The 24,254-nt window shown below is 39.4% G+C and overlaps 2 protein-coding genes across 4 annotated transcripts in view; both read left to right on the top strand.

Moving 5' to 3' along the window:
- Window positions 1-1,071: 1,071 nt before the first annotated feature.
- On the top strand, window positions 1,072-9,450 carry LOC119692520. 2 transcript variants are annotated; one of them, XM_038113387.2, is made up of 4 exons: window positions 1,072-1,229; window positions 1,671-2,034; window positions 2,474-2,568; window positions 3,379-9,450. In XM_038113387.2, exons 3-4 carry the CDS (start codon window positions 2,479-2,481, stop codon window positions 5,104-5,106), a joined length of 1,818 nt encoding a protein of 605 aa, XP_037969315.2. In that variant the 5' UTR covers window positions 1,072-1,229; window positions 1,671-2,034; window positions 2,474-2,478; the 3' UTR covers window positions 5,107-9,450. The 2 variants fall into 2 exon arrangements, with proteins under 2 accessions (XP_037969315.2, XP_037969316.2); XM_038113388.2 differs by lacking the exon at window positions 2,474-2,568.
- A 180-nt stretch (window positions 9,451-9,630) lies between these two features.
- LOC105384732 (leucine zipper putative tumor suppressor 2 homolog) overlaps window positions 9,631-24,254 on the top strand; it is a 62,385-nt gene continuing 47,761 nt past the window's right edge. For both annotated transcript variants that reach the window (XM_048629565.1, XM_048629564.1), the window contains exons 1-2: window positions 9,631-9,968; window positions 16,397-16,524. In XM_048629565.1, the coding sequence (XP_048485522.1) occupies window positions 16,429-16,524 (96 nt within the window). In that variant the 5' untranslated portion in view covers window positions 9,631-9,968; window positions 16,397-16,428. The remainder of the gene's footprint in view (window positions 9,969-16,396; window positions 16,525-24,254) is intronic.

Raw genomic sequence — 24,254 nt, 5'->3', positions numbered from 1 at the left:
ACCATGTAAAAGATCTTTTAGACAAAAATAAATATCTAGTTGTTCTATCCTACCTAATCAAAATACACAGCAAAGCAAACTGTAGATGTAGGTAATGGATCATGAACCTCGTCCAAGACGCTGGTGATTGCCATAATCTCCACGCTAGGTAGGCGGGTTGGAGATATCATTCAACTCAAACTTATACGACCCGAGAACAAATAAAATCTGTCTAAACAAATATCTTGCCCTCTCGACCATGCAGTTGTTTCATCCAAAAAGGGTATGCTACTATCACCTTTCGGCCTACTACTCTGCCATCTGTATACCTCGAGGAGTTCACAGGAGTCCGCCATTTTGTTCTATACTCATGCTATGCTCAAGAAAAGTAGGTAGGTAGGTACGTCGTGTGAAGTGGAGTATAGAAGCATGATTGAAGATATTGCAATCGGAACACACTTTCTTGGCGTCAAATACCTACAACGAATCCATTACGATGATATGATCATGATAGAACTTCAGACCAAGGACTTTGTTCTATAAAGTCCTTGCTTCAGACAACTTCAGAAGAGATGTATATTCCAAGGACTTTGAATTATATTCCGAACAAACTTTCAAATACCTACTTTATGTTTGTATAAATAAAAAATATGAAAAAAAAATCAAATAGGTTTTTGGTTTTTTTTTTAAGTACAGGTAGGTAGGTAGGTCTACCATCTTATTTTATTTTTATTTAAACAAACAATAAATTTTAATACTAAGCTCTAAAACTAATTAACAACCTAAACTAAAAAATGTATTTAAAAAAGTTTTTCTTGCCAATGTAGTAGGTCTATGTTGCCAATACTAAATCATAGGATGCGATCCAAAACAAATAAATGTTGCATTTTGTAAAGTCCTAAAGATTTCCTACAAACATATAGTTGTTCAAAATTGCCGCTGGAAATGTCAGGTTCCAAGTCGCTTTTCATTGGCTTAGACTGGTTTGACACGCACCAATCAGAGGAACTATTCAAAAAATCCGCCATTCAGTATCCAGCTCTGTCAATTTCGTCGCCATGTTTAATGATTTTGAAAATCAACGCGATGTCATTGGTCAACTCTTGAAACGTCATTACATTTTTGACGGCGTTGCGCAAAAATTATCATTTTTTGACTCTCACTACTGTAGCTCGCCATGTTTTTTTTCATGTGGGGTGTGTGTGTGTAAAGTTTATCATGTTATTTTAAACCCCACAAAACCGAAACAGGTAAGAAATTGTTATTTCCATCTAATCTTTGTTCCCATCGCGGAAATAGTGCGCGCAACCTCAGTGAAAGTGCATCATGTAATACTGTCACCTTCTTGTGAAATTGCATCGTTCCTGTCTGATTATTCATGACTCAGTGCAAAATAAAGGACCAAGGTTATTGCATCCTGAGTGCGCAGGTTCCTTTGTTGATGAAAACTGCATAGCTTGCTAACCTGGTGCATCTAAATCCGTGATTGTGAGCCATCCCACCCAATTTTTCACCTCTGACGTTTTGGCGCCATCGCATCGCATCGACCCATTTGGCGCGTCAAGCACGACCCAATGCATAATGTGCCTTTCCTTTGTAAATATTCAATACGTCATAACATTGGTTGCAAATGTTTTAGTACTATAGAAAATTGCATGTAGGTGATACCTTGAACCTTATTCGCATTGCAGAGTCACGGGGAGCCCGAGTGCGTCATTGCTGCGAGCTAGTGACCATGCGACCGCACTCACGGAACTAGACGAGGGATCCTTTACTTCATAAAAAAATTGAATCACTAGCAAAGAACAGGCCAAAGAAAATAAGGATGTATTAGTTGTAAGACATCCTAAAGGATCGATTTCACCTCACACGGCCCCCGGCGTTTGTATAATGGACACACGATTTCTGACCACCATGATGGTGTTTGACTATGGCAAGAGGTACCCGGGGCAGGATGCGTAAGCACAAACGGGAGAGACAGGCTCGTGCCTGCCGCCCCGCCCAGTTCAGCATACTTCACTCACACTACAATCTCATCTAGACCCGCTGCAGCAGGTAAGAAACACTCTTTACTGCTATATTTATTTAAGGATCCGGTCAGCTAAGTTGGCTCCCAGTGGCCTAGCTAGAAATATGCACATGATTTAATGAGGCCATCAAAAATGTAAACAAACTTGTTTTTGGAGAAATCAGAAGTTGTTTGTGGCTAGTACTGTTGTTAAACATTCTCCCTCAACACAATGATTGATAAGGAAGCAAGCTGGAATGCAGACAAAGTTCATTCAATGATGACATCACTATTTACTACACATATTTTGTATTGGCATATTGTTCTAATTCAATTTAGTATAGACTCTTAATGTATACTCATTTGTGCTCCAGTCCTTGTTTTCTCAATCCCTAATGAGCAGAATGCAGCCATTAGCTAATTACACTCATCTACATGTTAGGGCTAAAGTTCTTCCACTAATTCTGTTATTTTTTGGCTGCAAAGAGGACATGAAGTGTTGGAAGACTCAGGACAGGGACCATATTGGTGGCAACGTAAAAGTGAAGATGGTCAATCACCTTAAGAGTCCTTATAGAAAGGTCGGTTATTGCACTTATTGCACAATGTTTTTCTTGGGCAACAAGATAAAGTAGGATCTGCGAATGTGACTGATAGTGACATATTTTTTCTGTATTACTATATTGTAATGGTGGTTGATTGGTGTGAAATTACTTGTATTTAATCTGCCTTTGTGGAAATGTAGACTTGTTGCCTTTGAAATCTGGGTTGCACCTTAGAGTAGTAGTTGGTATGGTCTTCCCCTTAGTTTGATTGCATCTAGTGTGTGTGTGAGTTATTTTGAGTTAAGTATAATATTCCAGCAGCAATGCACCTCTGCCTATCCTACAAGGGATTACATTAGTACATTATGTTTGTTATATTAAAATATTCCTGTCCCTAAGTCCCTATGTGTTTAACCTGTGAATAATATTGATAATATTAGATTTGTCCTGGGCAAATTACATAATCATACTTTTAAGTTATTTCTGCCCCTTTAGTTTACACACATTGTGTTATCAAGATCTCTACAGTAATGGTATCTGATTGCTTATGTATACTTTGGCTTTGTAATAAAAGATTATTACCATTTGGGATAAAAAATTAAGAGATTTTGAAAGTTAAATGTTATCTACAGTATATTTATCTCCAGACTTAAACATAAAAAAACCATTATTTCTAGTAGCATAACAACCTCTTAGCTTTTTCTAGCCTACTATGTTAATTTTTGGATTGTAATCGATTATGTAGTCTTAAAATGAAACTCAAAGAACTATGATAATATGAGATACCCACTACCATCAACACAAAGCCACAACTTCCTTTTTAAAATTCGTCTCTTCTCTTTTCAGGAACCAGACTTTGACAACATAGTCGACCAACTCTGCACTCGACTACAGGACATCAAGGATCACGGCGCTACAGAAGTAGGCATGCACCTAGACTCCCTGGAGCAAAGAGAAGCTGTCCGAAGGTACTACGCTGCATTCCCGGCTCTGAAGAAAGGTGAGGAGTCGCCACAGCAGTATTATTTACCTCCGCCGGCTTGGTGTCGCAAGATACCGGACAACACAAGCAAAGTCAAGATGCAAAGTGAGTCACTGTCGAAGGATTACAACTCAAAGAAGAAGCTTTCAACGGGCAAGGAACGTCGCAACTCATACCACGGGCAGAGGAAGGGAAAGAAGCGCAGTCACAACCACAGCCGGTCCTTTGACAGCAAGGAGCACCTCCCCGAGTGGGTCACTCACGAGGGAGTCTGGGACATGGAGACTCAGGACCCCATCAAAGAGTTCATCAAGGCGATAGCAGTGGACGAAGGCTACGGCACTTGTGAGAACACAGTCACGGACGACTTTAGGGAGATGGCCCAGGCAAAGCTGCGGATGCAGGCCGAGTGGGACGAGGGGCAGGTGAAGTGGGATGTGGGGCAAGCGGAGTGGGACATGGGGCAATTAGGCTGGGATGCAGGGCTGGACGAGCGCTGGCCCGGCGAAGACGAGCTGAAGCCGCGCTCGCCTATAGAAGAGGAACTATACGCCAAGTTCGAAGCCAAGTTCGACCGCAGCATCGAGGCGCTGTGGGCGCGCGACGCCACGCCGGACGAGTGCCAGGAGCTGCCCATCGACTTCCACGACCTGCTGGCCTCGCCCTCCGACCAGAGGGACAAGTGCGAGACCGTCTGGTCGCCCACCGACCAGCGGGACAAGTGCGAGACCGTCTGGTCGCCCACGGACAAGTGCGAGGCGGTGTGGTCGCCCTGCGTGTCGCCGGCGCAGCGCCTCACGGAGCGCCTGCAGCCGCTGAACCTCAACGAGCCACTCGACCTCAGCCGGCCCTTCATCGCCGCCGAGCCCTTCTCGCTGTACAGCTGCGACGGCATCTACGAGGCGGTGGCCGGCGTGGGCGACGTGATGCGCTCGCTGGCCGCGCTCAACCACAGCCGCGGCAGCCGCTTCGCTGAGGTGGTCCCGCGCCGCGCCCCCCGCCCCCCCGCGCCGCCGCGCCCCGCCCCCGCGCCGCCCCGCCACGACGACGACCCGCTGGTCTCCGAGCGCACGCACTTCAAGCCCATCCGCCGCTCGCCGCCGCCCGCGCCCGCGCGCTACGCCGACGGCGCCACCTTCGACGTGCGCGCCTCCCTCTCCCCCGCACCCTTCGCCCGCTCGCCCTCCGGCTTCCTGCGCCTGCCCGGCGACGACCTGCGCTACCTCGAGTACCGCACGCGCAGCATCAACTACGGCCGGCTCGGCCTCACGCCGGCGCAGCGCGAGGGCAACGACCTCGACGACGCCGCCTGCTTCCGGCTCAAGTTCGCGGTGACGGCGGCCGAGTGCGCCGTGCAGACGGACCCGCCGGCGGAAAGCGGGCGGGCGAAGCGCATGCGCGGGGCGGAGGGGGGGGACGAGCGCGAGTGGGACGAGCTGCTGTCGGACATCTCGGCGGCGACGGGGCTGGCGGGGGGCGCGGGGGGGGAGCGCAAGCGCCGGCACAGCGCGCGCCGCTGCCCGCGCGCCTGCGCCGTGCCGCACGCGCCCTTCCTGCGCTGCGGCGACGCGGCGCGCCCGCTGACGCGCTGACGTCATCACCCAGCCCCCGACGACGACCCTGCACACAAGCCAGTGAATACTAGCCGCTGAAAGTCGGGACTTGCATGCCTTAGGCCGTTAAGAAGCTGAAACAGAAACGAGCGACGGTAACTCTAAATGCATCATTCTAAGTAAGGAGTACCGAGTGTTTTACTGGTCATCTGCATCGTTTTTAAGTAAGTTAATGAAAGCTACGGTATTGTGGAAAATCGTAAGGCATGCAGTCTCAGTAAAGATCGTTTAGACTGAAACACTGTTATGTTTAACAGTGATTCAGCCTAAACATGTCGGCGTGGACTTGTGACGTTGTCAGGCTTCTCCCGGGTCGCACTAGGTTAATGTTTATTGTGAGCTTATGCACCTCTACTTGTACTGAATCAGCACATGACTCAGACGACTTGGCTTGTCGATGAAATGAACATTTTACAGTAGTCATATGATCATGGTAGCCTCTCGTATACTTCACGTCTTGACATAGACTCGACTCTTGAAAAAATAATATATTAAAAACGAACCGTTTGTGCCATTGATGATAGAAAAGAATCCGTTATTTACAAAGTTGCTTATTTTTGTTAAAAAAATCATGAATTCTGTTGACTGTTATTGATTACATATTTTTACACTGAATCTATGTCAAGATGATTATTTATGATATGTTTAAATCAAACTCATTGCTTTGCCTCATGATATTGTGTAAGTGGCAGGGTGTGCGAGGTCTAAAGTATTTACATAATGTTAGATACTTAGAACTGAAGATTCGACTTGTTATGAATTGATGACGGCAATAATGGGTGGTAGCACTCGAATGGCTCGCGAAGACTATTGTCTCGATTATTTACGAGAAGATTAGATACTGAAGTGCTAACATATCTATAAACGATGTAGTTTTTAATCAAGGGGAAGGCGTTATGGATAGATCATTAATTTTAGTTCAATTTCTTTGTAGTGGTTTCATAAGTGCTGCTTGATGCAATGCTCTTACACTTCGTAATCTGTAAAGCGTCAAAATTTGTTTGTCGTAACCCGAGCAAAGTTAAGTATTTAAGAATAATAACATTGCATATGTTGCTAGCATCGAGCCTACAACGCAGTGAATTAACTAATTATTCTTAGAATTAACTTCTCCTAAAAGGCACTTTGGTGCTACTTTTTTTTTGTTCAGAATCAAAGTGTTGTACCATTACGGTATGCTATCGAAGGAGTGTGCGAGCATTGCGTACAAGCAGGGACGATTCTAATATAATTCTTACAATAATATCGTCCAGAGTTGTTCAAAATTGTTATTGTAAATTGTAGATAGAACTGGTATTTTATTTTTGTTAGTATTTTTTCCGTTTTCCTCTGTAATATTCGAAAATTCTATGTTTAAAGACCTGCTGTTTTACGTTTACCTTTTCTTTCTTTTTTTGAGACAAATACGAGAATGTTGTATAAAGAGATGAAGTATCTTTCGTTAGGTTAGCCGATGTTGAAGGGTTTGTTGTAAAGATTGTCCAATGTAAGTTTTAAGTTTAGCGGCGTTGTATTGTGCCCGCTCCGCTTATGTTTAAGATTGGAAGCGGTGTAGGGATGTAACAAGGAGGATAATTAATAGTATCGTGGAGTGCCGTGCCGTGTCTTATCTTGCTATAATGTTATGTACACTGGACATAGGCTACAGGGGAAAACCCTACGGTGTGTTGGAAACAGTTTAATCATTTTTTGTATCGTGCTTTATATAATATGGTGCAGTAGCCGTGAAACAGTTCCATACGCCACTCGCAATGGACATGTAAATACGAGTTATCAATGTAGTAATACCCATTCGGTTTGTAGTCATAGCAACTGTCCTTAGGGAGTGTTGCACGGCTGTTGCACATTTGTAACATAATTTACGACATCATATATGAATTGCAATGGTTCATATAGGTGGTAACTGTTAATAGTTTATGTAAAGCATAAGAGACGTACTTGTTATATTTTGGTATATTTTCTAATTATGAGGTCCCTGTTGTATACAACGATAGTGTATGTGCAGAGCATAATATGAAGAGGCTTTGCGAGTGTAGTGTCCTTATCTTGTAATTGTCAGTGACATCGAGCTCTGCACATGGCCTCAATATATTATTTATTCCCTCGTATTGTAGCTACAATTTCATATACAAAATTGAATACTTGTGCGAACTTTGCTACTGATGTGTCGTGTTTTATATATTTTATTTTGTGTAGTGTGATTTACTTCTGTTTGTTAATTATAACTGAAAAGAAAACGATAAAACCAAATAAAAATAAATGTCGTAATAAAGTTCGTAACAAAGGCTGCATAGTGTAAATATATATTAACGATTTATTCATGTCAAACTCTTTCAGTTATGTATTTTAATTATCATTATTTCCATATCCAATACCTTTCGAAGTATTTAACCATCACGCCTTCGTTAGGGTCAGTTTAAATATTTTATAATTTCAAATCAAAATCAGTTGGATATGGAAATTTCTATATTTTATGTATATACAATTATATATTAATTTCAGTTGGTATGTTTGGATCTGTATAAACTTAGTTTACTCATTCTTATTAATTTTATTCACGTTCGTAAGAGTAACTGCTCATTTTTCATTCATCCACTAAGTTTATATATTGTACTTATTCCATTGTTAATATTCGCTAAATGATACCTCCAAAAAAAATTAAAAAATATGAAAAAAACAAAAAAGATTAGCATCAAGGTTGCATGTAATATTATGTTTGGTTAGAAATTAATCTCATATAATGTGCGAATGCGCTTGATTGCCTGAGTTATCCGTAAGATCCACGGAAATGCTTGTTTCTCGACGAAAATATAGCGTTTTGAAATGAGCCGATTAATTTAAGGCGGCCACACTCTGGGGACTGCCCTTTCCTGTAAGTTAAAAAAATAAGCTTTCAACTGTCATTAATGTTCACGGCACCTATTACAGGGAAGGGTTCACATTTATAATAGTAACGTAAAATGATGTGGCCGTCCTTAAAATCTTGATGTGATGTTGCCCATGGGACATGTTGACATTCGATTGATTGTAAGCAATTTGAGATTGGGCGGCATCACATCATGTCTAATGCTGAAAGTAGAAATGGAAAAATAACATATTCTAAATTAATTAAAATAAAAGCAATTTCTATCTTCAATCTAAATTCTTTTTCTGAAAATATGCTTTATTTAGTTTATGTTTCTACTTTCAGGATCAGATATGTAATAATTAATTGTAAGTGTCCCCGGAAATTAAATAATTTTGTAATAAGCACCACACACAGTTGGGGTGAGCAAACCGGGACTCAATTCGAAACAATCAACTATTTGAATACTCAAAATTCGCATTCGTTTGTTCACGCCAACTGAGCTATGTAATCGAAATTAGATCTTGTGGTAATTATTGTATACTGAATAATTAATGTAACACCCTCATAGTCAGCAAAGTAATTAATTGTTATGACTTGTGTTTTAACTTTTCGTAGATTTCGTTGAGATGAGGAAACGTGTAATCTGAAAGTTGGTTTGATAACTGTTGAAGTAATGCGAGCACAACATTTGCAATGTCATGTTATCGTATCGGCAACGGGGGAAATAAAATGAAATTTTTGATCAGTCACAGAACAAATTACGACCAAAGCGCCTCACGCGTACGGTTTAGGAACTATAATATAATACCATACTTTTTTTCAAGCACTTCTAATATTAACTAAGATTTATATTCAGTTTACATAAGGAGTCTTGTGTATTTTTCATGGTTTTTCAACAAAACATTGCTTAATCTACCCGCTGCCGATACGCTGACTTGAAATGTGGAAAGCAAGGCTGTGTGTAACTAATACCTGGAGATAAATACACCTAAGGTCTTGGTTACACGCATATTTGTTTTCTCAATCTCTGCGAGACGTTTCTTTCTGAGAGTTTTATTAATTCACTAGATAATAAAACATAATGTTTATACCGGGGTAGGAGCTCTGTAAAGGGATAGCCACATGTTTTAAAGTTTATAAACTGAAATTTTTAGACATGTAAACACTGTTTTTTTGTGTAATTCAAACGAAATTAGTATTTCAATCGTAGCATGTCCCCGAATAGGGATGAAAGAAATTATTATGATGAAGATCCATAGGATTCTTAGATAGTAACATAAAATTTAATAAATAAACACCATGTAAAGTTTATATTCATAATGCATCCATAGTGATAATCAAGATAACTATTGGTTGCGTTTATTTAGAAGTGTTTGTAAATCCCTGAAAAATAGTTACCATTTTCATATTTTAGATTATGCTCACTACTCTGGTTCTTGCCAATTTTGGGAAGAAAATAAAAATAATACAATCCATCTGTCTGTCTTTTTTGTTCCTTGCATAAGATATAAGTTTCCCAACTAGCTAGAGTTACATAGGTAGGTAACAAAAAATCTTGGTCTGGGTAGGTCCTAACTCCTACCCTACTTGTTATAGCAGTTCTATTTAAACAAAACTGGTTCCAGTTATCTTTACCTACGAGATTTTAGACCCTCCATTCATAGCTCGGGAAGATCAAGAAATAAACAAGGACTTACTGGGCCTTCCAAGTCCTATCTTCCGCCTCACTCGCTCCATCGAGAGTGAGCGAGAGGCAGCGACATACAAAAACCATCGCTACACTTTCGTCTATTGAAATGTGAGCGGTTCTCAGTGGTAGCCGGTTCGTCGATTCAAAATAACAGCTTATCGCCGCGTTAAAAAAACAACTGAACGTCCAAGTTGAATGAAGGATTTATTTTGCCTCATTTCTCTGCCAAAAGTGCCGTGCTTGAACTGTGAACCTGTAAATTTTAAGTGAAGTTTGTTCCGGTACATAAGAAAATATTATTTGGTGAGTTGATTGTTTATTATTGTTGTCAATATCTTACAGATACAAACTTAATGCTAATAGTATTCTCTTCCAGCAACATAAGAGTAGGATTATAATACTTTGGATATAAGTTGATACGGTAGGGTAGGTTACTACAAAACAATTCATTTTAGATTAATTTTAATGCTAGAAGAATAATGTTATTTATTAGAAGTTCACACAGCGGTACTAATTTAGATGTGTGAATGGAGGAACGGTAACCGAAGACTACAAACAGTACAAAACGGTATCTACAAATTTGTTATATTTAATTATGTATACAATACAAGTATTATTTTCTAGGTATCTACACAAATTTTCGTTTAACTAGACCTATTCTAACCTGCAGTTAAGGACCACCACCTCTTTTTTCGCCTATTTTTCCCCGACCACTAGTTTCTTTCACTACATAATTATTTATGTATAATTGTCTATTCATACGTTATACCTACATTTACCCTAGGCAGACAGATACACATACATACACATCTACGTAGATGCCCAGCATAATACTTACTAACCAGCCTCAACATTATCTACCTACTTAATTCAAGTGAACATGCACAAAGAACCATAAAGTACCAGCCCCGAGCTCGGCAGAACGGTCCACAAATCAGAGAGCTCATTAGACCCCCGACTATACCATAGCAGATGTACCGATAGCCCCAGATGCGCTGAAGCATGGAGAGTTGGTTGGAGACCTTATGGAGGATTCTTATAGGCGGGCGTTTAAACCTCATAAGAAGGCCTCTAATGGGACGGCTATTTAACACTGTTTATTGGCAGACCCTGCTAGCTGCTGTCTTCGTCTTATTTCACATTATAACCTTATACTTACCCCTTATTCTAAAATGTGCAGTGCAGCCTTTGAATTTGTATCCGACTTCGAAAAAAGAGTTGGTTCTTCAATTCGTCCATTTATTTTTAAATATTCCTCTTCGTCATAAAATACATCTTACTGACTACTGAGATGCAAATATTATATAGTGAATTATGACTAAACTATAAGTTTAAGATTCATCGGTTATCTATAGACCTAACTATACCTTCTGTGACTTCAGCCCCTATCGAACCAGAGTAGGTATAGTATCCACGTATGTAGCTAAGTAGTCTAAGTACCTACTTATTATTAGACATAGCTAACTACCTAACTACCTATGTTGCAATAAGTAATTAAAACTTAACGAAGCAGAGAAAGAACCAAGGCAAAGGAAGAGTGTTACGAGTTACATAATTCATCACGAGGCCTTTGGTATAGAATAAAATAAACCTAGGTTACCTAGATAGGTAGACTAGGTATATTGGTAGTACTTTTTAGCTTTTGTTCCGTCACAGATCAACTTTTACATCATAATCATCATACTATCCAAATCAGGTCATTATACTGTATTATCGAACCAGGATAACTTTGCATCGAACTAACAACTTAAAAAAATATCTAAGAGCCTATTCAGTATCACTAACTAAACAGTCGTTTGTTAGCCTAACTTGAGTTGTAGACAGCAGCAGCATAGGTACCTGCTAGGTATTCATGTAACCTAAAAAGAGTACCTACCTACCTAAGTCTAGATTTACATTAGGAATAAGTTTTTGCATACACTCTTGTAGGTTTCTAACCTTTAGTATTAAGTTACGTTCGGTATCAAATATCAAGATCGAATCGGTCACGCTAATTCCGAGTAATCTCACTGCCTAGGTAGATAGGTCTAACTACATACAGGGTGGAAAAAATTGATGAGGCAGGAAGGGCACCTATATTAACATAACACTTAGGTACTTACCTACTTATTTTTTGAATAATAAAAAAAAATTACGGGATAAACTCTGAAATCGAGAAAATTTTGATTGAGTAGGTAGGTACTTATACCTAGTTATGTTTTACTTGCCCATAATGAAAATTCCTCAGTATGAGATGTAAGTAGATAGATAGATAGAATATTCTTTATTTGTACAAAAGAATACATTATACAAAGCTTAAATATAAACACATAGGTACAAAAAAGGCGGTCTTATCACTAAAAGCGATTTTTTCAAGACAACCTTTAGGTGGAAGAATATTTATGTTCAGATAGGGTCAAGTGTACTAAAGAATTTATTAATTACTTAACTATAAATACCTACAAACTAAACAATATACTTACGTGAAATTATACTTATATACCCATAACAATCATATATATCATATAATAAACTACATATACCTACATAAATATAATTATCAGATTTAAGTGCTTACATGCACTACCCAACGGGAACATCACTGATAAAAAATCGCATCCTGTAGTATCATATAACTACTTACCTATGTGTATGTAAACTAGTATTACTGAAATAGAACCCTATTATGCTAACTGCCAAGCGAAGCATAGAAAATCGTCATTGACGATTTCAAATCTAGGAAACAATAAATGCGGAGTTATTGAACAAAAATCAGGTCAAACGTGAGAGCTTGTGATAGATTTAGACAAGAAGAGAATAAATAAACAGTTGATTTTATACATAAAAGGATAATAGAAGTAATTTTCGTGATGCCGTCCAATTTTGTTTCTAGAGATCGTGGTCCATTTCGATGCTTAATTATTTATGCTGCTGGGCAATAAAATTATTTGAAATGTAGGGCGCAATAAAATAAAAGGCTATACCTACCTTACCTACCTATAGGGTATTTATTTATTTTCTAATAACTAACTGTCTAACTAGGTTATCGAGTAACGATTATGATCAGGTAGGTAAGGTAGGTACATACGAACCCAATTTGGCAACCTACTTAGGTAGCTCGCAATCTCACTATCTCATCAATATGCAATAAGATTAGAGGTTTTGAAACCTGACAGCACCTAACTAATCCCTGTGAATTTTGAATATCCGATATTTTGTAAATGAGGATCAGGGGGGTTACTCTGTACTGATGAAAAACTAACATAACTACGAGAGCTACAATCAGCACGTTTAACTATGTTTAAGATAGAGCCGTGGCTGCAGCGCTCTGAAAATTATTTTTCGTCATAGGTACTTATATTTCCTTACATTACTTAGAGTGGCCACCAGTACCTTCGTATTCCTGCCACACGTGCAGCACACAAGCTCGAGAGCCTCTAGATTGCAGCTATTTATCTGGCTTGGCATAAAACGCCAAACGCCAGTCAGTGAATTATGTTGGAAAATATCCGTTAAATCCGAGAATCCAGCCGCTCCAAGTACCTAGTCACGGTGCCCATGCCCCTACAAGATAATCTGCGGACTGACGAGTCACGACCAATCCCGAGATATGAAATGGCAGATCTAATTATTCGGTCCCGCCATGGAATATCCACCTTAAAGCTTGAGAGGTTAAGAGTGGTGTTAGCTGCGGTTTCGCTGTGTTTTGGTTATCCTAAATCGAGTGCTTTGTCAAGCTTCGAACACCGAAATGTGTAGTTTCTTGTTCTGTTAGCGCCGCCAAAGGTAGCTTTGGAGTGGATGGAAGCACCCTGCCCCCCACGGTTAGATTTTTTATTATTATTTATGACTAGGTTGGTATCTGCTCTGCTGGTAACTGGTGTCCTTTATTTTATTTTTTCAGTCGTGTCTACTGTTAATTTATTTTGAATTTTGATCAAGTACTTACTTAGTTACTTTTATATTTACGGTACTTATTCGTATATACGGCTGCCACGCGATACGATTGGGGTGAGTGTGGTGTGATAAAAATATCACCCGATGCCCTGGGAGGAATCGTAGCTTGGGAGGTCAATTAATTAATGTCCCTATGGTATTATACGACCATAGTGGTCAGTTTTTTAAATCATGTTAACTATGTGACCAAAGGTTTCAAATTAATAACGCTAGCATGTTTGTTTAAGTTTATTAGGGTAGATATAAATGTCAGTGAGGGAGGATGCCGAATGTTTGGATATAGAAACATTGATATTGTATGCCATGCACCGAACCAGCCTGCCCCATCTATCTTTTCCATCCTGTATAATTATTAGTTCCTATACGTACAGGCACATTCACAACCTGCCACATACTTCGGTGGAGGCTGAGCCATAGACTCGGGTGTATCCTCATATTTTCCCACAGGATACGCCTGGCTATGGGCCATCGGGGCGGGCACCATACATTGTGTATTCAATGCGATAGTAATAATAATATCATCGAAGCAGACGGCCCTCCATTGAAACGATAGGGAAAATTAATTTTCTATTGCCGGAGCACCACCCCCCGTATTGTGCCTGGCTCAGACTTCCTGAGTGTTCAATGTTCTTCTTGGAGAGATATTGGCTTAGGTAACTTAGGTTATCCTCCTCAACCAAAAAGTTAGGCGCAATATGTTTAACGCATGTACTTAGGTACCTACACCTATAGCATCAGCATAGATGAACTTCTTCAAATTAAACTTGTTTCATAAGAATGGGTTCAGTCGTTCAAAACTTAATTAAGGTAAGAAATTAATACAATTACAATACAATAAGTACATGCCTGCTGTTATAAAAGTTTAATGTTTATAAATATTAAGTACTTACCTAAGACGTACATAATTAACTTTCTCTAAGATTTAAGTAGGTATCATTGAAAGTTATGAACAACACCCACTTACAAAATTACCTACCTGTAGACAAAAATACAGTTATTAATCTGGTCGACCTTTCTAGATTAGGTAGGCAGGTACTTACAGATTTGGATTTACAAACTTGTTATCTGGCCTGATTCCATTCTTTCCACATTTATTTGGAACTGAGAATATAAAATTGGAAGTATTACCTACTTATGCTTTTCTATAAAACTAAAGTGATAGATTTATTTAGCCGTCTAGAGACAAATTACAATTGGTTATTACCCTTAACTTAAGGGTAATGACCAATTGTAATTTGGTCTCTTAAGGGCCTTAAGAGACCGTCGTTAAAATGCATTAAATAAGAATAAGGGTGCCTTTCCACCAGAGATCTGCTATGCGATGAAGTGAAAGAAATCCGTTCTCACTTATGCTATAATGTTATTTGCAATAATATGATTCGCGGATATCAAACGCATTCATAGCAACGTAGGGGTAGCACATATCTAATGGGAAATCACCCTATGGCCAGGAAGAAGTCAATGTCAATACTTATTGTAAATTGCATTTTTTAGATGTAATATTCTATAATATATCTTATTATACTTAGACACAGAATCAGACGTGTTCGAGTTGAATGAACGGCCTCGATCGTCAACGGTTGATTGCCAATTTAAATATATTTATTTATCTCCCACAACACAATACACATCCGCCTCGGAACATTATTTATATGACAAATTCGATTCGAGTTTTTCTTGTTTCTTTTTGTAGGTTTTTACTACGACATCATAGCCAACGGCTGATTTTCTAATGGGTTTTAGTTTGGTACGATGATGCTACTTTTAGCTTTTACGTTATTGAATTACATAACACAAGGATAAGTTACATATTCCATTGAGTATTTTAAACCTATAAGTACCTGTACTTACCATATAATTAATATATGGTGCTCTGTGATCCTAGACAACAGGCTCTGTAAGTAGATTAGTGCTGAAAAGGTGCTGAAATACAGAATCATGTAAGTATATCCCATTCCACGGGGAAAGAAATCTGATACAAACAAAAACTACCCATTATTCGAATAAGGGTTCTGTCTTCTGTCCCTTTCCCCGTGGAATGGGATATAAATAGGGATGATCAGTTTTAGAGCAGCAGAGGCTTTAATTAACATTTACATATTATTATCTTATTACCTCTTGATGTTCCCACATACTATAGTGTAAAAGGTGAGCAAAATAGGTCAGTGAAATAGCATTGCTACTCTCAGAGAGGTCAGGTTTCTTTGCCAATTAGGTACTTACTGTACAATTTTTCCAGTTGTGTTTTTGCTTTATTGCCGTCTAAATTAATGAAGCAATGATTATGTTAAATATGTTAATCATTATTATTTTTATTTCCAATGGGTTGGTGCAATATTCTCCCAACTTCTTAATCGGCATTTAATAACGGCTCTTCTTATTATTAGGTATAAAATTAAAAAAAGATAATTTCGTTTTTATATGGCATTAAAACTTTTAAAGTATGAGACTCATGTTTTAATAAATTTATAGCATATAAATGGTCTTATGTATCGTGCATAATTGTGTTAAGAAGTTGTCTTCATTTGAATAGGAGCATTCAAATAAAGTCAACTTATGTATGGATATAAAGAGCGAAAATATTATAGTTGACGATTAAATTTAGAGTACTCACTTACGTACTAAATTTTGCTTTTACCATCGTAGACATTTGTTAGGATAAACAATTGAAAATTGTTTCCCTATAGGTTCAAAAATTATTGAATTTCTTCTAAATTAATATTTTGGCGACCAATAAAACTCTAATCTTCCAATAACCATCTCCAACCACCCTTAACTCCGTCATTTCTCTCCAGGTACCTCGAATGACACCCCACTGAACGCCCCTATGGGTGGTCCCGAGGGTGCGGGGGACGTCCCCCCGCGTCCCCCCTCGCCGCAGTTGCCGCCCCCGATCCTGCCTTGCAGCGGCGTCGCCCCACACGTGAGTACCTCCCTGTCGTGGAGTTTGAGATTGGGATGAAGCTCCTTGGTGTTCTGACAGCCTAGTAGGTGCTACTGTCAATCGTGGTGATCCTCACCCTCTGTTGTGTATACTTGAGATTTGATTTGAAGCTCCTTGGTGTTCTGACAGCCTGGTAGGAGATGTCTATTGTGATGAATTTAACATTCATAAAGTAATCCTTCAGTGTTGTACTGGGTAAAGACGTACTAGAGACGTACTATAGGTACGTGCATACTATGCACTGCATAGATTAGGTGTGTTATGTAGGGAGCTTTCAAAAACTCGCATATCTGACCAATACCAATAACTGGTGAGTAATGTGACATAGTATATAGTAAGGTACTGTAAAAATTATATATATAAAATAAGAAAATAGGGTTATTGAATAAAACTAGCCATAGGATAAAATATAAAATATAAGTAACCACTGTAACCAAAACTAAATTATTTATGTAAGTACTATCAATTACGGATATCAGTTTCTTTTCGCGAACATAAACTTACATTATCAGCACACGTCTGGTATAGGTTACCAAATTTATTGGCATCGCAAATACCAGCTGCAGACTTATACAGTCAACTACAGTCAAACACCATCCTCAGTATCCTCACCAATCATATTTCACTTAAACGTTAATAACTTAGTGCAAAACGCCGATCCATCTTACTTTGCCGACTTTCCATCTGAAACTTATCATCAGTTTAAAAGCTGTAACGGTATCCCGACGAAAGTGACATATAAATCATATCGCATAAAGATGACATTATAGCCGTATCATTCAGCATAAATTCTGACTGTTAGTGAGTCGGTAAATATCAGATAAGCTATGGGTGGTAATCTGGTAAACCTTTAAGTATCTGGTACGCCGGTAAACTTTATAAATGCATCGGTTTATAGTTTACAACAAGCAAATTCATCCGTCCATTTTCCCGGAAGACGAAACCATGATTCATCTGTGGAAATGAAACGTTGTGCAACAAAGCGGGGTCCTGTTATACGCATCTTAGTAGGCAAATGGCTCCCCGTAAACAGTAGATCCGAACTAGCAAAGTGGCTCGCAGCGCTGAATAAAATAGAATTAACAGTGTCAAAGGAGGTCCGAGTAAGCCCCATAAATCGTAGGGCTTGCAGTCAGGGGAACAACGGAGCGTTTCATAACATCGGGTAATTGTGGTGGTGTACCGGCCGAGCGTCATAATTCCTCAGTAACTGTGCTGACTGCTCGTTCGCAGCGTATAATCTGATTCTATAACGATTGGCTAAACCGCGAGTGCGCGGAGGTATCACAAATCTCGGCTATTTATGCGGTGGAAGCGCTGGGGCCGGCGGCGACAGGCGGTAATGTTGAGGGTCCAATCTGCTTACGTCCATAAATTGTACGTGTAGCCCCGGCTGGCGGCCGGTCGCTAGAGAGGCGCCGCCACAGTTCTCACGCGGCGGGCTCGACCTCTGCCGCCGCGTCACCTCGCCTCTGAAAGCAATGACAATAAAATTATGAGGACGGATCTGGGATAGGTAATAATTATGTTGGTATGTTAGTTCTTGATTAGAGCTACGACCGTCGGTCGTCGCCTATAGTTAAGAGATTTTATAATTTAATAAAGTGTTAGTGTTACTGCAAACTTAGGTACGGTTAGTTTTAGAAAAGTTTATGGACACTCGAATTGGTCCACCAATCATATCGTCATCATTAGCACTATGCACCATATCATTCGCTTTATCCCTGCTTTTTCCCTATAAACCGAACCTTATTTTCACAGTCCACCTTCATCAGCTAACCCGTCTATCGTGGCTTAGTTTTGTCGAAAGGCTCTGAATTTCTCTAGAACAAGGCCAGTTGGTAATGGGCTCCACTGACCGTTACCGAGGAGAATACAAGCACTCGGACAGTACTTGAGCTGGGGGTCACTCTATTTGACGAAAAACGAAGTTTCGCAGCGCTGCTGCGCGAACCACGACTGTATCCTCCTTGTATTAAACTGCCGATTGCACTTGCGTTTTTCGTCAGTATAGAGCAACCCCCCTGCACCCACCGTGACGAGAGGTGATAGAGCGCGGACATGGAAGTAGAAGGAGTATTCTGCTACTGCTTGCAAAACGCCCTTGATTTTTATAAAACCTTAACATAAAGATAAAAAACTTTTTTTTTAACAAGTGATAATTCTGAAGTACCTACAGGTAATTATAGGTACTTATTACTAAAATTAAAATTTCAGGTTTTTAGCTATAACACCCGTTGCTCCAAATTCTATAACTTTCCTCTTATAGGTATATTTATTAGTTGTACTTATATACTTAAGAAGTAAGTAATGTACCCTGCGTCCGCCACTCAACGAAACAATCATCTCACGTATTTTATTTACAACTCTTTTTATTCATCCGAGAGTGGTGCAACTTATTATCTACCTACATTAGATGTTCATTGTTCGACGCCATCACCCTTTGTTCCTTGCACCGTCCACGTTAACTCTACATTGTTGCTAGATGTGCCCGCATATACCTAGGTAACCTAGGTATGTACCTAGGTTCTCACAATGTGTTCATAATAGGGATGAACCTTTTGAAAGCAATAAGGAGGAGGGGATTTGTCTCGGCTTTTATTGTTGTACTTACCTCTATTCCCTGAAAAAAAACAACTGCCCTATACTTACTAACCTATGATGAGTAAGGTCCTCTTGTTTCCATCGTGGCGATCACAACACCCAGATTGTAGCATAGCGTCACAGACAAAGGGTCGCCTCGTCTGGGCATCACCTCCTCAATATTTACGTTTTATTTTATACCTCTACAAAGTGATGTAGAACTAGAAAGCAAAGCATTAGTTCTGTGCTGAATAATAAATATATCCTTTTCCAAAGAAACTTTGTTGGTCACATGACTTTTTACTATGGAGAACGACTAGGTATTTTTTTTCGCGAATTTCCAAAACTCGTAGAACAAAAGTGGTTCAGAATGACCCCCTGAGTCTCCCCCTTTCGGATTAGTATACCCTTTTTACAACACCCTGTAGATGTATATTACTACACAGGTAGGAATTTATGTGAAAACTTAGCGCATGTCCGGAGCGCTGGCAGGATGCGAGGGTTGTATACAGGGTGTTATTTAACTCAGGGTGGTGATGGTGAGAGCTTATACTTGATTAAATGTATTTTTTTATTATTAAACCGACTTCGAAAAAAGGAGGAGGCAAGTAATCAATCTGTCTGAATGAATGATTCTTTTGTATGTAGTATGTACATATGTTCAATTGTTCACTGATATCCGTTAAATAAAATAACAAAAGTAAACATTTAGACGCGACAGCATCAGAATTATATCCTAGATAAATTTTATCAGACCATTACAAATCAGCCCTTGGATTGAAATCAACCTGTACGTCAGTACACGTTAGAACTTATTTCACGGAGGATGCGCATTATAGTACTTATCTAGACATAAATAAGTACCTACCTAAGTGTAAGTAGATGGTCTTTTTGCGCTTTGAATGCACCTAGACTATAATTATAATCTTTGAGACCGCTTGGTTTAATGTTATGTAATATTTTCTATCGCTATTAACGGCGAGCTTTTAAAAAATAATACAAAGTTTTTTTATACATTTCTTTCTATGCTCTCTTTGTTATTTTTGTTAAGTACTCGTATATTGAATGGGTGTTATGTTAACGCTGTCTATGAGAATTCGAAACGTAAGAATTTTATATTTTTTCAAACATATCTACCATACCGACCTATTTTACTCGTTTAGAATACGTTTTAAACATCAATCGGATGTAATCCTCATTGGGAAACACATAAAGTTCATTGCGACGAAGAGCTTTCCTCGGCCTTCCTCATCCATACTCTTACCAGCTACCTGTCGTCGTCGTCCTAAGGTCGTTGTCGGTGTAGCTAGCCGGTTGGAGGGTGATTTCTCTATATTTTCCTCTAATTTCAGATCACCACTCGTGAAGTTGCCAGGTCTAACAAATAAAAGTTTATCACTCCTTTTCAGAGAACAAAAGCTCTGCCAAGGTAGAGCCTCTATGGATTTCTTGTTTAGTCATCAAATCGAATTAAGATGTCGTAATCTACGATGCAAACAAATCTGTTGACTTACCGTGGTGCTTTGGGTAGGAGTAATTGATTCTGAATTAATTGGCTCATGAAAGCCTCATCATTGCGCTCATCTTCAATGTTGCCATGCTGACCGTACCTGATAATGTACTTGATTGGTTTTGATATTATTATATTCTATTCTCTTTATTAACAATGGTTCAGTAATTAGACTAATTAGTCCATATAGGATAACTTGCAGTTGCATTAGGTTTTTATTGTTAAAAGTTTGTGTTGTGTATTCTGCTGTGTTGCATGAATTATATTATGTGTCTGTGGGTCGACAATAGTCAACATACCTACGAGTACCTAGGCTTAGCTTTATAGGTGTTATGATCAAGATCATTCTCCCACCAAAATCTAATTCCATGATTGATTTCTAACTCGCTAAAACAGTGTCAGAGGATTGTCACTAAAGTCACGATATTCTCCAAAAACTGGCAACACCAGGCTACCTATTCTCGAGTAGGGGTGGGCGTCGATCGTCAGGCGGGCTTATGCAAAATGCCAATTAGCCGGCCCACCTGCGTCAGTGTAGACTCCACAACTCCACATCCATCATTCAACGTCAGCGGGGTTAATCTATCGTGACAAAAAACGAACGAACGCGAGCTGTTGTGCTATCGGTACAACGCAACGAGCAGGCTGCGCTCCGAAACTTTAGTTTTTCTAGAGTCACCCTCTCAGCTCCCAATAGCTACTGCCAACTCAACTGGTCATCATAGCCAGTGATGTTCATTTGTTCGGGACTGGGTGAAGCAAGAATAGGGGCGGCTAGGTTCAAATTGATGTTGTAGAATAGATGGGTGGTAAGGACCTCACCATAGAATCAGCATAGCTACATAGCATAGAAGCTTTCCGAAAGTCATCGTGAATCAGATAAATGCTGCCGTGGGACAATAACTTACGGACCTACTACTGAAAGATGTTTTATATTTATCATAACCAAATTGTTGTCCGTAGTATTCGTCCTAAAAAATATACATAGCAAACCGACTCAATCTAAAGGCAAGTTCACACTTCTCACACGCTCCACAGTTTCAATCATTGTAATTACGTATAACGAGTTACGAGTGCTTGAACTTTTCCAGCTCAAGATCTTTGTCAGTCAGATTGACAGGTCGTCCTTGTCTCATTGAAAGGCCGTGAAGAGGACAGAAAAAGAAACAAATGAAGATCGGGGCATCTAGTTGGTCTGACGGATTCAGTGGCCCATTATAATACCTCTACATAGTTGCAATGTATTCTTTCGATGAGTGAGCGTGAATGGTGATTTTAAAAATAGATTCTGCGAGTCGTCTTTTGCTTTTATTGGTCCAGCTTTTTCTTGCTTTCTGTTGAGCTAAGATTAGCTTCCTTTGCCGGCTTTGAAAGAAAACTAGTTATATCCTAGGTACTCTTGATAAAGAATGGTAAGGAAATAAATACGGTTTTATTTAGTAATAGAGTTAGAGGCTATCTCACACCAAATTTTCATACTATTCACAATTTACACTTTCTATGTGGTCTACCTATACTTATGACTAAATAAGTTTTTTTTTCTAAAATTAACCTACTTACTTTAAACCAGCTGAAAGACTCTAGCCCACACGATTTCCCACACGTCAATAAGTCTCTAATACCAAAATTTAATAACAATTTCACCTGCAACCATATCCAATATTGCCATCATTCTCTACTAGCAGCTAAGTGGTATTGTATGTGTGTCGACGAGATCGTGAGGTGTTCTGGCCTAATTTTGTATAAGTTCACCCCGGCTTGTGTATATGTATACATAATGTATTGTTGTATATGTGCAGTGTTTGTGTAAGTAACTTCCTTTTTAGGCAGAGACAAAGGACTGCGCGGGTCATTCCAGATTGCGGAAAACTAAGTTTGAAGCGATGCTGTCTCGACTTTATCTTGTAGCATTAAGCGTACCGATTGCATGGCCTTTATTATTATTAAATTCTTTATTGCACAAAGTAAATTGGTACAAAGGCGAACTTAATGCTAGCAGCATTTTCTACCAGTTAACCTTTGATGATGTTGAAAAAGTGATTGGTAGTGCTTACAATAGAAGATGGTCTAAATTGAGTACCTAACCAAAATATTAATATAACTATACCTATACAATATAAATAATACAATATAAGGTCTTTCTCGTTTGCTTTATGTTAAGCTGAAGTGACCCTCCTGCTGCGTATGTGGAAAGGTTTCAGGTGCTAAACGGTGGTGTTTAAATGGTGGCCAGACATTTTATTTCGTTTTAAACTACCTTTTAAATGGGACCTTCGCTTACACTTATTTTTCCTGTGGGAATGTTATTCTGTGAGTGTTCTGCGATGATGATTTTGCAGACCCAACTGAATTTCTCAGAATTTCTAATGAAATGACAGTGTGTGTTAGAGATCTTCAGAAAGTGATTTGAACAGATGTTCATTCCGATGATCAGATTGTCAGGGTTCAGCAACCATTTCAACTCCCTACGTCACTCCCTATATAGTTGCTTATTGCATCTCATTTTGCATTCTCACAGATGCAATACCTAAGTACTAAAGTATATCCTTGTTCTCAGGTAATACCTACCATGCTTATAACTTTTACATAACTCTAAACTTATACTGAACAAAAGAGGACACCAAACAGCCCCTTTGTTTAAAAGCAATACGAGCATAATTTATTGTTTTTGTTCTGCTGAGAATGTGTAACAAATCATATTTTATGTGGACAGCGCTTGTCACAATTTGTAAAACAGTCTTTATTATACATTGAAGAAAAATTACTTTCGCTATCCATCATTCAGTAATGGACACTGAATGATAGGATTTGGCACGAAGAATAGATCTTTGAAGTCTGTAGGTACCTATACTTACCTATAATAAAGAATGACAATATCATGAGTATCCATTAAGTAAGTCGTAAGAGAACTCAGGTAACCGACATAGCTCTTAAAATCTTCGAGCTGTTGAAGTGGCAATGGGCCGGCCATTTATGCCGAAGAACCGATGACCGGTGGGGTTCACAAGTGGAGACCTCGTTTAACGAGAGAGATTGAGATACCTACTTACCACCCATTTATACCTATAAATATCCTTCCACCCTAAGGTTGTCTTGAAAAAATCGCTTTAAGCGATAAGGCCGCCATTTTTGTACATATGTGTTAGTATTTAAGTTATGTAAGTTTATTTCATGTGTGTGTGCAAATAAAGAATATTCTATCTATCTATCTATACCCACTACAACATCAACATTAACCTCTAGCTGCCCCTATTTTTGATTCAGCCAGCCCCAAACAAATGAACATCACTGGCTATGATGACCAGGTAAGCGTAGGGTGGGACACCATCCAGCCCACTGCACCGCCGACCTTAGGCAGGTATACGGTAGAGGCTGGATGAGGAAGGCCGAGGAGAGAATGTTGAGAAGCCACTTGGGAGAGAACAATGTATAGTAGTGGATCATTATGGGCTGATCATGATGATCGATCAGGATCTTTATGGATATACCTTATGGCTGGATGAAGAAAACTGTGGCGAGTAAGAGTATTGGGGCGCTCTTTGATTGAGGTCACAATCACAAGGCAATACTCTGGTCTATACATTCAAGTTCAGAAGTGGGAAATTTTGGGCTGATG

The sequence above is a fragment of the Plutella xylostella genome, chromosome 23 (assembly GCF_932276165.1).
Source record: "Plutella xylostella chromosome 23, ilPluXylo3.1, whole genome shotgun sequence".
In the NCBI taxonomy this organism is placed as follows: domain Eukaryota; kingdom Metazoa; phylum Arthropoda; class Insecta; order Lepidoptera; family Plutellidae; genus Plutella; species Plutella xylostella.
Note: the sequence above shows the minus strand (reverse complement) of the source record. Positions and strands in the feature narration are given on the sequence as shown.